The 17,741-nt window shown below is 44.4% G+C and overlaps 1 protein-coding gene across 3 annotated transcripts in view; it reads left to right on the plus strand.

The window, feature by feature from the left end:
• The window catches only part of BTBD10 (BTB domain containing 10), a gene marked incomplete at its 3' end in the record, with an annotated part of 90,717 nt that overhangs the window by 45,923 nt on the left and 27,053 nt on the right, over positions 1–17,741 (plus strand). The window contains 1 exon segment of one of the 3 annotated variants that reach the window (XM_073604047.1): positions 15,452–15,634. Within the exon segment in view, the coding sequence (XP_073460148.1) occupies positions 15,452–15,634 (183 nt within the window). 3 annotated transcript variants of the gene reach the window in all.

Below are 17,741 nucleotides of genomic sequence, written 5' to 3' on the forward strand. Positions count from 1 at the left end.
AATGAACTTGCCTAGGAATTCGGTCGTGTTTCCATTTTCCATGTATGCGGTAGTAAACGTTCTGTAGTGCCATAGACATAAACTTCAGACTTGTGGGTGCCGAGTGTTTGAATTGGGCTGTATATTGTTTCTAACCATCACGTGGGAAATCAGTGAAAGTAGATGGGAGATGGATGATATGCTAGTTTGAATCATTCACAGGCTTGTTCATTTGATCTACAATGTATCATCTGGTTTGGTTTTGTCCATTAGAACTAAAATGTATCCTCTGGTTTAGAGGGATAGTATGAGGTTTATTCATTAGATCTACAATGTATCATCTTGTTTAGAGGGATAGTATTGGGGTTTGTTCATTAGATCTACAATGTATCATCTGGTTTAGAGGGATAGTATCGGGGTTTGTTCATTAGATCTACAATGTATCATCTGGTTTTGTCCTTTATAACTACAATATTTCCTCTGGTTCTGTCTATTAGAGCTACAATGTATCATCTGGTTTAGAGCGATAGTATCAGGTTTGTTCATTAGATTAACAATATATACACTGGTTTGCAGGGGTTTCTTCATTAGATGTACAATGTATCCTCTGGTTTGCAGGGATAGTCTCAGATTGGTTCGTTACAAGAACAATGTATCCTCTAGTTTGCAAGGATAGTCTCAGGTTGGTTCATTAGATCTACAATGTATCATCTGGTTTTCAGGATAGCCTTAGGTTGGTTCATTAGAACTACAATGTATCCTCTGGTTTAGAGGGATACTCTCAGGTTGGTTCATTAGAGCTACAATCTATCCTCTGTTTGGAGGGATAGTCTCAAGTTGGTACATTACAACAATGTATCATCTAGTTTGCAAGGATAATCTCAGGTTTGTTTGTTTAGATCAGGGATCCTCAAACTACGGCCCTCCAGCTGTTGCAGAACTACACATCCCATGAGGCATTGTAAAACTCTGACATTCACAGACATGACTAGGCATGATGGGAATTGTAGTTCCTAAACACTTGGAGGGCCACAGTTTGAAGACCCCTGGTTTAGATCTACAAGGTATCATCTGGTTTTCAGGGATAGCCTTAGGTTGGTTCATTAGAACTTCAATGTATCATCGGGTTTGCAGGGGTAGTCTCACTGTTCTTTATTAGATCTTACATAGTTACATAGTAGGTGAGGTTGAAAAAGACACAAGTCCATAAAGTCCAACCTATGTGTGTGATTATGTGTCAGTATTACATTGTATATCCCTGTATGTTGCGGTCATTCGAGTGCTTATCTAATAGTTTCTTTAAACTATCGATGCTCCCCGCTGAGACCACCGCCTGTGGAAGTGACTTCCACATCCTTGCCCCTCTTGCAGTAAAGAACCCTCTACGTAGTTTAAGGTTAAACCTCTTTTCTTCTAATTTTAATGAGTGGCCACGAGTCTTGTTAAACTCCCTTCCATGAAAAAGTTTTATCCCTATTGTGGGGTCACCAGTACAGTATTTGTAAATTGAAATCATATCCCCTCTCAAGCGTCTCTTCTCCAGAGAGAATAAGTTCAGTGCTCACAACCTTTCCTCATAACTAAGATCCTCCAGACCCTTTATTATCTTTGTTGCCCTTCTTTGTACTCGCTCCATTTCCAGTACATCCTTCCTGAGGACTGGTGCCCATAACTGGACAGCATACTCTGGACCAGAGTCTTGTAGAGCGGGAGAATTATCATTTTATCTCAGGAGTTGCTCTCCTTTTTAATTCATGCCAATATTCTGTTTGCTTTATTAGCAGAAGCTTGGCATTGCATGCCATTGCTGAGCCTATCATCTACTAGGACCCCCAGGTTCTTTTCCATCCTAGATCCCCCCCAGAGGTTCTCCCCCCCAGTGTATAGATTGCATTCATATTTTTGCCACCCAAATGCATTATTTTAAATTTTTTTACATTAAACCTCATTTGCCATGTAGTTTCCCACCCCATTAATTTGTTCAGATCTTCTTGCAAGGTATCCACATCCTGCGGAGAAGTTATTGCTGCTTAGCTTAGTATCGTCCGCAAATACAGAGATTGAACTGTTTACCCCATCCTCCAGGTCGTTTATGAACAAATTATATAGGATTGGTCCCAGCACAGAACCCTGGGGGACCCCACTACCCACCCCGACCATTCTGAGTACTCCCCATTTATCACCACCCTCTGAACTCGCCCTTGTAGCCAGGTTTCAATCCATGTACTCACCCTATGGTCCATGCCAACTGACCTTATTTTGTACAATAAATGTTTATGGGGAACTGTCAAATGCTTTTGCAAAATCTAGATACACCACGTCTACGGGCCTTCCTTTTATCTAGATGGCAACTCGCCTCCTCATAGAAGGTTAATAGATTGGTTTGGCAAGAACGATTCTTCATGAATCCATGCTGATTACTGCTAATGATACCGATTTCCTTATTAAAATCATGTGTATATAGTGCCTTATCATCCCCTCCAAGAGTTTGCACACTATTAATGTTAGGCTAACTGGTCTGTAATTCCCAGGGATGTATTTTGGGCCCTTTTTAAATATTGGTGCTACATTGGCTTTTCTCCAATCCGCTGGTACCATTCCAGTCAGTATACTGTCAGTCAAAATTAGGAACAATGGTCTGGCAATTACTTGACGGAGTTCCCTCAGGTGCAAGCCATCCGGTCCTGGTGACTTATTAATGTTACGCTTCCCAAGTCTAATTCTAATTCTGTCCTCTGTTAGCCATGAGGGTGCTTCCTATGATGTGTCATGAGGATAAACACTGCAGTTTTGGTTACTGAAGCCCCCCGATTTCCTTGTGAAGACTGAGGAGAAGAATAAATACAATACCTTCGCCATCTCCCCATCCTTTTGTAACCAGATGTCTTTCCTCATTCTTTATGGGGCCAATATGGTCTGTCCTCCTTTTTTACTGTTTACATACTTTCTGTGATTTTTTTTTTTTTTTCTCTCCTCCGCTTTGTGTGTTTTGTGTTCTATCTTAGCCACCCTAATTGCACCCTTACATTTCTTGTTGCATTCTTTTTAAAGTCTGAATGCTGATGATGATCCCTCAACCTCGTATATTTTGAAGGAAATCTCTATTGCTTTTATATGCATTTTTACATTTGACTTTTGCTCGTTCTTTTAAATGTATTACCCAATGGGATGCACTGGCTAATGCCCTTATTTAATATGCTCTTAAAGCGAAACCCATCTCTCCTCCGTGTTCTTTGTTCCTAAAATGTTATCCCAATTTATGCCTTCTAGCAAGGTTCGTAGTTTAGGGAAGTTGGCTTTTTTGAAATTCAGTGTCTTTGTATTCCCCTTATGTTTTCTATTTGTGTGATTTATACTGAAGCCAATTGACCTGTGATCGCTGTTTCCTAAATTACCCCGTATTTCCACATCCGTGATCAGGTCTGTATTGATAATAATCAGTAGATCTAGTAGTGCTTGATTTCTAGTTGGTGCATCTACCATCTGACCCATGAAATTGTCTTGCAAGACATTTAGGAACTGGCGAGCCTTAGATGAATGCGTGGTTCCCTCCGCCCAGTCTATGTCTGGATAATTAAAATCCCCCATTATGATAACACTTCCCATCCTTGCTGCTAATCCAGATTGTGATAGGAGATCTGTCTCCCCTTCCTCCCTCAGGTTAGGGAGGCTATAGCATACTCCCAGTATTATTTTCCCCTTAGCTTCATCCCTTTGGAGCTCTACCCATAAGGATTCCAACTCCTCACTAGCTCCCTTAGTGATGTCATCTCTCACATTCACTTGTACATTATTCTTGATATATAGACATACCCTTCCCCCTTTTTTACCCTCTCTATCCCTGCGATAAAGGGAATACCCTTGAATGGTTGCCAGCCAATCATAAGAGCTGTTGAACCAAGTCTCTGAAATTCCCACAAAATCCAAATCTTCCTCGTACAACAGTATCTCTAGTTCACCCATCTTGTCTGCCAGGCTCCTTGCATCGGTGAACATGCCACATAGGTTAGACTGGTCGCATACTATCCTCTTATTGGTTGTTCCGAGATTGCAACTAGAACTTGTTACTATACTTGCCTTGGGTTTATGTGCTTTAGTCAACCTACCACTAATGCCCCCAATACTACCCTGTGGAATATGTTCCGTGCAGACTATCTCTACCCCCCCCCCCCCCCCCCCGTCGCCTATTTTGAAAACCCCTCTAACTTTTTGCCCATCTTTACTCCCAGAAGATCAGCACCCTCCTCATTTAGGTGCAGTCCGTCCCTTCCATAGTACTGGTGACCGACTGAGAAGTCGGCCCAGTCCTCCAGGAACCCAAACCCCTCCTCACTACACCAGCTTCTCAGCCACTTGTTTACTTCCCTAATCTCCCACTGCCTTTCTGGTGTGGCTTGATGTACCAGTAGTATTCCTGAGAATACTACCTTGGAGGTCCTTTTCCTCAATTTAGCTCCCAAGTCCCTAAAATCGTTCTTTAGGACACTCCATCTGCCTCTGACTTTGTCATTGGTGCCCAACGTGCACCATGTCTTCTCCAGCCACTTCCAGTAATCTGTCCACCAGATCCATGATGTGCCAAACCCGAGCGCTCAGTAGACAGCATACAGTTGGGCACTTCTGGTCTTTGTCACAGATTGCCCTCTCTGTCCTTTTTAAGAATTGAGTCCCCTACCAACAGAATCTGTCTCGGGTAGGTAATAGTCTCAGGTTGGTTCATTAGATCTACAATGTATTGTCTGGTTTTCAGGGATAGCCTTAGGTTGGTTCATTAGAACTACAATGTGTCCTCTGGGTTGCAGGGATAGTCTCAGGTTGGTTCATTACAACAACAATGTATCATCTAGTTTGCAAGGATAGTCTCAGGTTGGTTCATCAGATCTACTATGTATCATCTGGTTTTCAGGGATAGCCTTCGGTTGGTTAATTAGAACGACAGTGTATCACCTGGTTTGCAAGGGTTGTCTCAGGTTTCTTCATTAGATCTACAATGTATCATCTGGTTTTGTCTATTAGAACTACAATGAATCCTTTGGTTTAGAGGGATAGTATCGGGTTTGTTTATTAGATCTACAATGTATCCTCTGGTTTGCAGGGATAGTCTCAGGTTGGTTCATTAGAACTACAATGTATCCTCTGGTTTGCAGGGATAGTCTCAGGTTGGTTCATTAGAACTACAATGTATCATCTAGTTCGCAAGGAAAGTCTCAGGTTGGTTCATTAGATCTACCATGTATCCCCTGGTTTAGAGGGATAGCCTTGGGTTGGTTCATTCGATCTACAATGTATCCTCTGGTTTGCAGGGATAGTCTCAGGTTTTGAAGATGTGTCCTGAACATTTTTGTTCCCGAGACCTTTTTTTCTTTTTGGGGAGAGAGGCAATTGAATGATCAAATCCTTGCTGACCATACTGACTCAAAAGACGCACCAAACCAGCATGTTTTCAAAGTTGCTGTGACTTTAAGTTGCACCAGTTTGGGTGCCACTTGTCATGCGATTTTTTTATTTATTTTTTTTTTTTTGTCAAGTCACATGACAAATCGCACAACTGTGAATGGAGCCTTACCTGTGCATAGTAATAAAAAAAAGTGCATATATTTACCTATTTTCACCCCGCTCCGGTCGGGTCACAGGATCCAGCTCCTCTGTGTCAGCCAGCGGCGGCTGCAGGGGAGAGGAGAAATTGCTGATAAGGGTTGGAACATGGGAGCCTATGGGAAGCTGATACTTTGCATTCCTTTAATGCTTTGAAACACCCACAAAGGTGGCCATAGACCATGTGATCTTTGCCTAGGCTTTAGGTCTAGGTAGCATCACAGCGGCAGGTTTATTTTTATTATTATTATTATTATTATTATTTTTTTTTTTTACCCAAGATCCTTTTCTTCTTTTCTTCCTGAAAGTAGTAATAGCTTGGTAATGCTGACATATATGCCATAGTACTGATTCATGTCATGCCCTAAATTTTAATGATCGGTCCAGTTCAATAAAACATTTACTATTCATTTTATATCGCTCTGTGGTTCTAAGACCGCATCGATTGTGTCCTTGGAAATAAAAATAAAAGGCCGTTAGCGGTGTCTTGCAGATCCAGGACTGGAAAGCTTAGGGGCCCTTGCATGGAGATGTGAGGTTTGCATGGACATTAACCCAGGGCTTGACTATTTGCCTTGAATCTTGGAGCCAGATAAAAAATATATAGATGTGTGTATATGTATGTATATGTATGTATATGTATGTATGTATATGTATGTATGTATATATATATATATATATATATATATATATATATATATATATATATATATATATATATATATTTATTTATTTATTTTTTTTAACAAACAAAGCTTTATTTTCAACGACAAAACCCAACCCCCTTCTGTTAGCTCTGATGTGTATCTTTTACAGATGCACGGCACGGGTTTACACACAGTTATGCCTTTCATCTTTTGCCCATTAACCTTCTTAGGATCCCTAAGAACTTAGTACATTTAACCACTTGTCAACAATATAACTTACATATATGGCAGCAAAGTGGCACTGCTGTGCAGGTACGTGATCTTGCTATTCCAGGTAGGGAGCATGCATGCGCGCCGCCGTCCCGTTCCCACTGTGATTTATACACTCAATGTCCGCCGGCACCCGCCGATCCTTTGGTATTGACGGAGAACGGTGATCGGCCTATGTAAACAAGGCAGATCGCCGTTCCTTCAGGAGAGAAGGCATGGATTCTGTGTCTCTGCAAAGCAGGGACAAGGATCCATGCCTCCCCCTAGTGAAAGCACCTCCCCCCACAGTACACAGTCACTGGCTAGGCACACAGTTAACCCTTTAATTGCCCCAGATAACCCCTTCTCAGCCAGTGTAATTAGTACAGTGACAGTGTATATTTTTTAGCACTGATCACTGTATTAGTGTCAATGGTCCACAAAAAGTGTTAAAAGTGTCCGTTGGTGTCTGACTGTCCGCGGCAATATCGCAGCCACTGATCGCTGCCATTACTAATAAAAAACAAAAGTATCCCATAGGTTGCAGACACTATAACTTTTGCGCAAACCAATCAATATACTCTTATCGGGATTTTTATTTACCAAAAAAAGCAGAATACAAATTGGTCTAAATTGATGAAGAAATTTTAGATTTTTTTACTTTTTATTGGATCTGTTTTATAGCAGAAATTAAAAAATGATTTATTTTTTTTTCAAAAATTCTTTTTTTTTTTTTTTTTCTTTATAGCGCAAAAATAAAAACCGCAGATGTGATCAAATACCACTAAAAGAAAGCTCTATTTGTTACATAAATTTTATTTGGGTACAGCGTTGCACGTCCGCGCAGTTGTCAGTTAAGTAACTTGCTAGATAGCAAAAAATGGCCTGGTCATGAAGGGGGAGGGGTAAATTTCCTGGAGTGCAAGTGGTTAAAATCATAAGAAGTGGTGTCCAGCACATGCTGGGACTTGTAGTTCTATCACAGGCTGCAATGGAGGGACAGCAGTTACTGGGACTTGTAGTTCCCCGCTTCACTTGTCAGAGACTCGGCTTCATCACTCACACACAGGCACCCTCGCCTCAGCCAATTGCCGCCTGGCTACTCCAGATTGGTGGGCCGCTGAACCAATGGCGAGGCGTGGTGGGTGAGAGCTGGCCGCAGCCTCAGTGCCAGGCTTGGAGCGTGCGAGGTGGTGTCCGCTCAAAAGCCCAGGCACCAGGATGCAATTTCTAGCCGCCGTTGTCCTGGCGTCTGGGATTTGTCACGCCCTGCTTTAGACCCACCCAATGTAAAACCCAGTTAAATATAATAGCGAAAAATATACTTGCCTTACACATCTGCCTGTGGTGCCTAAAGAGGCGAGATCCCTGAGGATCCCAAATCATGTGAGAAGACGCTCCTGATTTCACGGAAGGACCATGGTGCCACCCTCCCCTGGGCCCTACAAGCAAAACCTGGGGGTGTTTGTACCATGGTGGCACTGATAACCGGCTCGTTGTGTGTCCGTATTCTTGTAATGCCCCAAAACTATGCAGATAATGTCTCAAATAATAATATTATGTTCCTGCTTAACGTTGTGAACTGTGGTCCTCGTGTGCCTCCGCTTGTCACTGAAGCTCTAATTAGTAGAGAAATAATCTCAGCTGAATATAATTTATTTTGCATATTCATTAGCCTGTTTTAAAGCCTTGTGCCTCTGAGGCTATGCCTGGCAATTCATCTGCAAATGGCATTTTGTAAGCTGCAGTTTGTACCAGCGACACTATACTGATCAGTTGCCCTGTGGGTTCAGCTACAGCCATGAACAGATTTGTTGGTACCCTTCCACGAACAAAGAACAACCTAACTTGACACTGCCAAATTAATTGGCTTCCATCATTGATTGTTACAAATGTATTAAAAATAAACAATGAATCAAAAGCAAATCTTAACAGAAATTCCTAAATCGTAAATAAAAAAGGGAAGTTTATCCCCCCTGGTGCCCAACCAGTGTTTGATTGACACACTTTGTGCAGCCCTTGGGACCCCTGCAGATATTTATCTGTATAGAAAAAAGGCACATCAAAATAAAAAATCTATCAAGCAAGTGTTCTAAAACATACATGTCTGACAGTCATTACATAACACCATAAACATCAAAACTGTCCAGAAAGAGTCAAATAAGTGCACAATAAATATATGAATATGTGCGTTTCCAAAGTGGAAATAAGGTAAGTAAAAGTCCCAGCTAAAACTCCATATGTGCTTGGAAAGGAATCCAGGAATAGCCAATGTGACACCCAAAGAAAATCCACAGCAGAGGCTTACCAGAATGCAAGTGACCCCCTTTATTCAGGATGGTCAAACATCGCTCTATCAAACAAGGAGGATGAGTCCCGTAGTAGGAACAGGCATCAGCATAGGAACCTCTTAATGTGATGTCTTTAGGTGAACGTCACATCTGACGAAACGCGCAGGGCGGAGCCACGTACACACGCTACCATGCATGTGCGGCCAAGTGTCGGCCATTTTGGTTACTAGAGGAATACCTGCCTTTGCTCTTGGCATTTTTTATGTGCTGCTTTGCAAGTTTTAAACGTGGAGGGGCATTACTTTTTAATAAACTATAGTGTTTTACAATATCACACTATGTTGATATCTTACGTTCCATATACCACGATCTCCGGAGAGCAAGTCAGGATCCATTCAGAATCCTTATTCAAGATGGTCAAACATCGCTCTATCAAACAATGAGAATGAGTCCTGTGGCAGGAATAAATGTCAGCATAGGAATCTCTTCATAGTAATGGGGAAATCGAACAATCGTATGGATCATTTTTTGCGTGTTTTGCAGTGTTTGCCGCAGCAGAATGGCAGGACTTGTGGAGATTTCGGCCACGATTCCAAATTGCAAAGTGTGAATGGGGCCTTGTTTTGGCTGACATTACAAGATTGAAAATGCATTATACTAATTACAGAAAACTGTTGGTACCTTTTTACACAGGCGGCGTCGGTTTCAATCAGCAGGGGTTCCGTGAACAGATCCACCACTGAATGAGAGAAGCACTGAGTGGATGAGGCTTTGACATCGGTGTCTGTACAGTTTTGTTCCTCACTGAGCTGAACCAACACACGTTGGGTCTATGGGCAGGCGGATGTAAACACACGTGCATCTGTTTACATCCTTATACTGCCAGTTTAGCACTTTTTACAGACTTAGCTGGACTCAGATGTATTCTTATGTACAGCATAGCATCACATAGTATCACAATGATGCATCACATAGTATCACAATGATGCATCACATAGTATTTCAATTCATTACATGTACTTGTATAGCGCTGTTGCAGCTACAGTATCTTACAAAAGCGAGTACACCCCTCGCATTTTTGTAAATATTTTATTATATATTTTCATGTGAAAACACTGAAGAAATGACACTGCTACAGTGTAAAGAAGTGAGTGTACAGCTTGTATAGTGAGTACAGCCCTAAGTGAAAATGTCCAAATTGGGCCCAATTAGCCATTTTCCCTCCCCAGCGTCACGTGACTCGTTAGTGTTACAAGGTCTCAGGTGTGAATGGGGAGCAGGTGTGTTAAATTTGGTGTCCTCGCTCTCACATGCAACCTCATGGCAAAGAACTCTGAGGATCTGAAAAAAAGAATTGTTGCTCTACATAAAGATGGCCTAGGCTATAAGAAGATTGCCAAGACCCTGAAACTGAGCTGCAGCACGGTGGCCAAGACCATACAGCGGTTTAACAGGACAGGTTCCACTCAGAACAGGCCTCGCCATGGTGGACCAAAGAAGTTGAGGTCACGTGCTCAGCGTCATATCCAGAGGTTGTCTTTGGGAAATAGACGTATGAGTGCTGCCAGCATTGCTGCAGAGGTTAAAGGTGTGGGGGGGTCAGCCTGTCAGTGCTCAGACCATACGCCACACACTGCATCAAATTGGTCTGCATGGCTGTCATCCCAGAAGGAAGCCTCTTCTAAAGATGATGCACAAGAAAGCCAGCAAACAGTTTGCTGAAGACAAGCAGACTAAGGACATGGATTACTGGAACCATGTCCTGTGGTCTGATGAGACCAAGATAAACTTATTTGGTTCAGATGGTGACAAGCGTGTGTGGGGGCAACCAGGTGAGGAGGACAAAGACAAGTGTGTCTTGTCTACAGTCAAGCATGGTGGTGGGAGTGTCATGGTCTGGGGCTGCATGAGTGCTGCCACTGTTCTGCCGAGAAAGTTCCCCTCGGCAGATAAGGACCCCCCTCTACTGTGCAGGCGCAGCGCTTGCGCAGTAGGAGCCGGTGGAAATAGCCGAAGCTGAATACAATAGAAATCAGCTGTGCACGGCGCCTGTAAGCGGGCTCGCTTCGCTCGCCGCGCTTCGCTCGCCACGCTTCGGGCACGGCCTTGATTCGCTTGGCACTTTTTTTATTCTCCCTCTAGGTCCACTTGGATGGTGGGGCTTCAACCTGGACCCAGGGCGCAGGCGCCGTGTACAGCTGATTGAAGTTTTTAATCTTCGGCTATTTTCAGCGGCTCCTAGTCATTCGTACTGCGCAAGCGCTGCACCTGCGCGGTACAGGGGGGTCCTTATCCACCGGGGGAACTTTCTCGGCAAGACACCGGCACTGGGGAGCTACAGATCATTGAGGGAACCATGAATGCCAACATGTACTGTGACATACCGAAGCAGAGCATGATCCCCTCCCTTCAGAGACTGGGCCGCAGGGCAGTATTCCAACATAACGACCTCAAACACACCTCCAAGACGACCACTGCCTTGCTAAAGAAGCTGAGGGTAAAGGTGATGGACTGGCCAAGCATGTCTCCAGACCTAAACCCTATTGAGCATCTGTGGGGCATCCTCAAACGAAAGGCGGAGGAGCGCAAGGTCTCTAACATCCACCAGCTCCGTGATGTCATCATGGAGGAGGGGAAGAGGACTCCAGTGACAACCTGTGAAGCTCTGGTGACCTCCATGCCTAAGAGGGTTAAGGCAGTTCTGGAAAATAATGGTGGGCACACAAAATATTGACACTTTGGGCCCAATTTGGACATTTTCACTTAGGGGTGTACTGACTTTTGTTGCCAGCGGTTTAGACATTAATGGCTGTGTGTTGAGTTATTTTGAGAGGACAGCAAATTTACACTGTTATACAAGCTGTACACTCACTACTTTACATTGTAGCAAAGTGTCATTTCTTCAGTGTTGTCACATGAAAAGATAGAAGAAAAGATTTACAAAAAATGTGAGGGGTGTACTCACTATATATATATTCAAATCAGTCCCTGCCCTCAAGGAGTTTACAATCTACGGTCCCTATCTCGCATTCATACATACAAATACTAGGAACAATTTAGATGGGAGCCAATTAACCTGCATGTCTTTGGAGTGTGGGAGGAAACCCGCACAGGGAGAAGATGCAAACTCCACTCAGGTAGTGCTGTGGTTGGGATTCGAATTGACGCCCCCAGTGCTGCCAGTGCCATATTGTATCATTTTTGTGTCCAGTATTATCATATTGTATCATTTTTGTGTCCAGTATTATCATATTGTATCATTTTTGTGTAGCATTGTGTATCACATTAGATCACAAATGTCCACTTACATCTGCCTGCACATAATGCTTGTCTGAAAGGACTGCGAGTTTAACATATTACTGTAATCTAAATTATTTGTACTATTTTCTAGGGGCACCAACAAATCCCTTCAGAGATCGTGTTAGATTATATTTGTAGAATAAACAATAAAGTAAAACAATCATTTACTTTATGACCTGCTATAGACGTATACAGTACATGAGACAATTGCTTTTAATGTTGTCACTTTTCATTGGTAATGAGGCATTGTTTTCAAGGAGACGTGAGGGGTACCAAGAAATCTGTCCGTAGCTGTAAACCTTTGCCCTCCTTTTTTGTTTTCGCCCATTGCTCTCTGAGATGTATACAATCGCTCCAATTACCAGTATTTAATGATTATTATAATACCAGATTGTCCAGCAAAGATGACCTTATGTTTGTCATTGTGTGCTAAAATCGCCCTTGTAATTTTTTTTTCACTGCTGTAGAAAGAATCCTTTGTTTCTGGTCTCCTCTCCAGACTGCACTGTAATCTACTTTACATAAACCATCTAGCAGACATCTGGTCTGTTTTCCTCTTATCTCATTGTCATTTATTTTATTTTTTTTTTTTTTTGCTGTTACATGGTATGAGTCTTACTATGGCAAAACGAGTCCTTTTTTTTTTTTTTTTTTTTTTGGCAGCTTCAGAACCCGAACAAGCGGGGGAACCGTGCGCTCCCTAGATGCCGGGGTCCAAAGGGTGTGCTTATTTAAATGGCTCAATATTCTCGACCTCTCAGCAAAGCTTTAACTTGCAGTACATTGTGTCTCTCTAAAAAGAAAGCCGCTTTTAGCTTCTAGCAGTATTTGACAGTCTTTACTTGTCATTCACTTTGCCGCCGGCAAAATACACCGGGACACATCACAGGATACGAAGGGTGGTCTACGGTAGGGAATTCATGTACCAATTTTATTAACGGGAGTGTCATTTGAGAAAAAAAATAAAGTAAAATAGTCCGGTTATAGCTTTATTATTTTAGACACATTGGCTGGAAATTGCCAAACCTTGGATGAGATTCTAGGAAGTCTAGCTGTACACAGTGTCCGTCCTTCAAATGCTCTGTTTTCACAAGGTCAATTGGGGTGAGCAGCAGTTGTTTAAAGCAGAGGGGTCTCTAAACTTCCTAAACAAAGGGCCAGTATACTGTCCTTCAGACTTTAGGGAGGCCAGACCATGGCCAGTGTGAGTGGAAAATGTCCTATCTTTGGTATTAGGAAAATTTTTAGTGCCCCATTGTTGGTATCAGTGGGAGGCATAGTGCCCCATCATTGGTGATAGTCTGGTTGTACCCTAGTTGAACGATCCCTGCTGGACCAGCCCAGATTCAAACTGGCTATGGTCGGCTTTAGTGTCCTTCAGGCTTTGGTGGGGCTGGACTGTGGCCAGTGTAAGTAGAAAGTGCCCCGGCATCAGTGGAAGTAAACAATGACCCATCATTGGTGTCAGTGGTAGGAATAGCGCCCCATCGTTGGTGTCAGTGGGAGGACTAGTGCCCCATCGTTGGTGTCAGTGGGAGGACTGGTGCCCCGTCGTTGGTGTCAGTGGGGAGGACTGGTGCCCCGTCGGTGTCAGTGGGGAAGACTGGTGCCCCGTCGGTGGTGTCAGTGGGGAAGACTGGTGCCCCGTCGGTGGTGTCAGTGGGAGGACTGGTGCCCCGTCGTTGGTGTCAGTGGGAGGACTGGTGCCCCGTCGTTGGTGTCAGTGGGAGGACTGGTGCCCCGTCGTTGGTGTCAGTGGGAGGACTGGTGCCCCGTCGTTGGTGTCAGTGGGAGGACTGGTGCCCCGTCGTTGGTGTCAGTGGGGAGGACTGGTGCCCCGTCGTTGGTGTCAGTGGGGAGGACTGGTGCCCCGTCGTTGGTGTCAGTGGGGAGGACTGGTGCCCCGTCGTTGGTGTCAGTGGGGAGGACTGGTGCCCCGTCGTTGGTGTCAGTGGGGAGGACTGGTGCCCCGTCGTTGGTGTCAGTGGGGAGGACTGGTGCCCCGTCGTTGGTGTCAGTGGGGAGGACTGGTGCCCCGTCGCTGGTGTCAGTGGGGAGGACTGGTGCCCCTTCGCTGGTGTCAGTGGGGAGGACTGGTGCCCCGTTGTTGGTGTCAGTGGGGAGGACTGGTGCCCCGTCGTTGGTGTCAGTGGGGAGGACTGGTGCCCCGTCGTTGGTGTCAGTGGGGAGGACTGGTGCCCCGTCGTTGGTGTCAGTGGGGAGGACTGGTGCCCCGTCGTTGGTGTCAGTGGGGAGGACTGGTGCCCCGTCGTTGGTGTCAGTGGGGAGGACTGGTGCCCCGTCGTTTGTGTCAGTGGGGAGGACTGGTGCCCCGTCGTTGGTGTCAGTGGGGAGGACTGGTGCCCCGTCGTTGGTGTCAGTGGGGAGGACTGGTGCCCCGTCGTTGGTGTCAGTGAGAGAAATTGTGCCCAAAGGGACACAGTTTGTGAAGCTTACATTTTTTCTTTTACATTTTAATAAACATGTTCTACTTATGCTGGCAAAACCTGTATAGATTTTCATTCAGACATTTTCATTTAAAGAACATTTGATTCATTTTCTAATCCTCACTGAGGTCCAATCCATGTTGGTTTTCTTCCGCAGCGACGGGAAAGTTTGGAGGGGCAGAAAGGAAAACTTTTCTCGATCGAACTACTTTTTTCGGACAGCGTTCTGTGGTTTTCATCGAGAAACTACTTTTCGTTTTAAAACTGAATGCTAAAAGCAAAAAATCGATTTTTGTACAAATGTTCTTACGATCGTTCTCGGGTGAAAATCTATATGTGTATGGCCAGCATTTACTTGCTCTGTGTAATGGTTTTGCACAGAGCAACCCGGATCATCCTCATCTCGGGTTCCCCGCCAACGCTCCCTGCCCCCCCCCCGCCAAGTATCCAGCATAGGAAGCCGCTTCCTGTAGGGGGCACTCGTGCACGCTCGATCCCGAGCTGGGATGTTTGCGTCTATTCAGACACACAGACTGACTCAGCCGCGCTCTCTGCTCTGCACAGGTATTGACTGACCGCAAAAAGCAGCCAATCCTGTGAGAGCGGGGGGGGGGGGGGGGGGGGGGGGAAGAGCTGCTGCAGATGTGCACAATGTTGGATCGGGTAAGTATTTAGGGGGGGGGGCTTTTCTTTTAAAAGATGTTCTACCTTTAATGCAGAGAATGCATTATGGTTAAAAAAAAAAAAAAAAAGTTTAACTTTTGCAACCAGTCTAGGGACTTGTACTGTAAGGGATGACCTGAACACAATGTGCCATGTTGCAATTAAAGGGGTAGTAAACCATGTTTAAAAAAAAAAAAAAAAACCTGCAAGGGTTAAATGCTCATTATATGTAGGGAAGAGAATGAAGAGGTTTTATCACTTACCCTGCACCCTATTACAGCGCTCTCCTCCTCCGCTCAAAGCCCCGGTCTGTGGGCAGGACCTCTTCATTATCACCTACAGTACAAGGACAATCACTCTGTATAGTACACAGGAGGCTGGAGTCCCACCAGAGCTGGTCGTGGAGCAGAATGAGGAGGACCAATCCCAGCGCTGGAAGGAGCCTTCTGAAGCGAGGAGTAAGGTAGGTATTTTATTTCTTTAAAGCAGACCTTCAGTCATTATTATTATTATTTTTTTTTTTTTTTAAACTTTCCATCTATTAAATCTTCTGCCCTTGTTGTTGTTTTAACTTTTGCCAGTAAATCCCTTATACAGCCCACTTCCTGTTTCTTGTCTGGTCATTAGCCTAGGCTTATGACATCATGCACAGCTCTCTCTCGTGTTTGCCAGGAAGGGAGGGGGGATGAGTCATAAGAGAGGCCAATGAGAGCTGCAGAGCTGGAGGTGTGCCTCTGTGTGTCTGTGTAAATCCAGGAAGTGAACAGGCAGCAGCTTCAGCTGCCCACAGTTAAAATGGCTGCAGCCAGACTCAGTGGAGGGAGATTTCTGCAGCATATTTGGCAAGTACAGAATCACAGTATATATAAAATAATATGCAAAGTGGTTGGAGGGAAGCTTCAGAATGGCAAAGATGTTTTTATTACAAATTATGTGAGCAGACTGCTGTTCTTCTTTAAAATCTTACTAAATCCACAGCAGTAAAATCAGTCTGTATATACAGTAAAGCATGCTTGTTATACTCGCTGTGGAACCTAAGGGGCTAAGCCCCACCTACAGTGCTGCTGGCTTCCCTCTTACCCTCCCCCCTCGGCTGCTGTGGGGCGATGTTTCGGGATGGAGAGCAGGAGAAGGGGGTAGTCAATATGCCATTCAACCAGCCCCTTCCTTTTCTGAGGCACCATTTAAATAAAGCGTAATTCTTATACAATTTACACCTGAGCATATCGCTTTCTTGGCGTTTTTTCCTGGCGTTTTTATTTATTTAATTTTTATTCTAAAGCTTTTTTGCAGCCTTTACAAGCTCCCCCCCCTTTTTTTTTTTTTAAACGTTTAAGAAGTGTATTACAAGTGATTTACAGCTTAAGGTGCTTTTTGTTTAGCCAATAGAAAGCACCGAGGGGAGGAGAGGGAGAGGAAATTAGGGGTGGAAAGCTGCTGTTTGAGCATTTTACTTGCATTTTACAAGCGTTTTTCTGCTCAAGCAGGTGTTTCTATTAAAGTCTATGGGGCCAAAAAAATGCTTGCAATCTGCCAAAAAGAAACGCATGTATTTTGTTTGAGTGTCAGGTGTTTTGCCGTCAGATGGCGGAACGCTCAGATGTGAACAGGGGCCATTGAAATGAATGGAATTTGGCTTGTTGAGCGTTTTTAGAGCTACAAGATTTCAGCAGAAAATTGCTCAGGTGTGAACAGGGCCTAAATGAACACAGTAAACAGACGCACTCTCTCTCACTGTGTTCATAACTGAAGCATAATAAACTGTTTACTATGCTTAAATTTGTGAAGGAACAGGAAGCCACTCAAGCACAGAGCACTTCCCAGTAATTCACTGTCCAGTGCAGCTGAGGCTGCAGAGAAAGGCGTGTGTGTTTGAGCTTTGGGGTACACACCTTAATGCAATAGGCTTTCTCGGGAGCGTGCATGTGATCAGCACAGGGCCAATCGGCACTGTCCAGACAGAGGGTCAGGGGTCCTACAGCCTCATAGGACAATCAGGGGAGAATGAAAACTCCTCCTACAAGCTTTAACCAGACACTGATAGAGGTCACAAGACTGCTATATACTGCTGATGAGAAAAAGTATTTTAGCAGTTTATATTTACTAAAATAATTGCATTTCCATGTTCTGTGTACTGTGGGAGACCAGATATAGAGAATGCAGAGTCCTGGGGAGACCAGATATAGTGACTGCAGAGTCCTGGGGAGACCAGGTATAGTGACTGCAGAGTCCTGGGGAGACCAGGTATAGTGACTGCAGAGTCCTGGGGAGACCAGGTATAGTGACTGCAGAGTCCTGGGGAGACCAGGTATAGTGACTGCAGAGTCCTGGGGAGACCAGGTATAGTGACTGCAGAGTCCTGGGGAGACCAGGTATAGTGACTGCAGAGTCCTGGGGAGACCAGGTATAGTGACTGCAGAGTCCTGGGGAGACCAGGTATAGTGACTGCAGAGTCCTGGGGAGACCAGGTATAGTGACTGCAGAGTCCTGGGGAGACCAGGTATAGTGACTGCAGAGTCCTGGGGAGACCAGGTATAGTGACTGCAGAGTCCTGGGGAGACCAGGTATAG

The sequence above is a fragment of the Aquarana catesbeiana genome, linkage group LG11 (assembly GCF_042186555.1).
Source record: "Aquarana catesbeiana isolate 2022-GZ linkage group LG11, ASM4218655v1, whole genome shotgun sequence".
Lineage (NCBI taxonomy): Eukaryota > Metazoa > Chordata > Amphibia > Anura > Ranidae > Aquarana > Aquarana catesbeiana.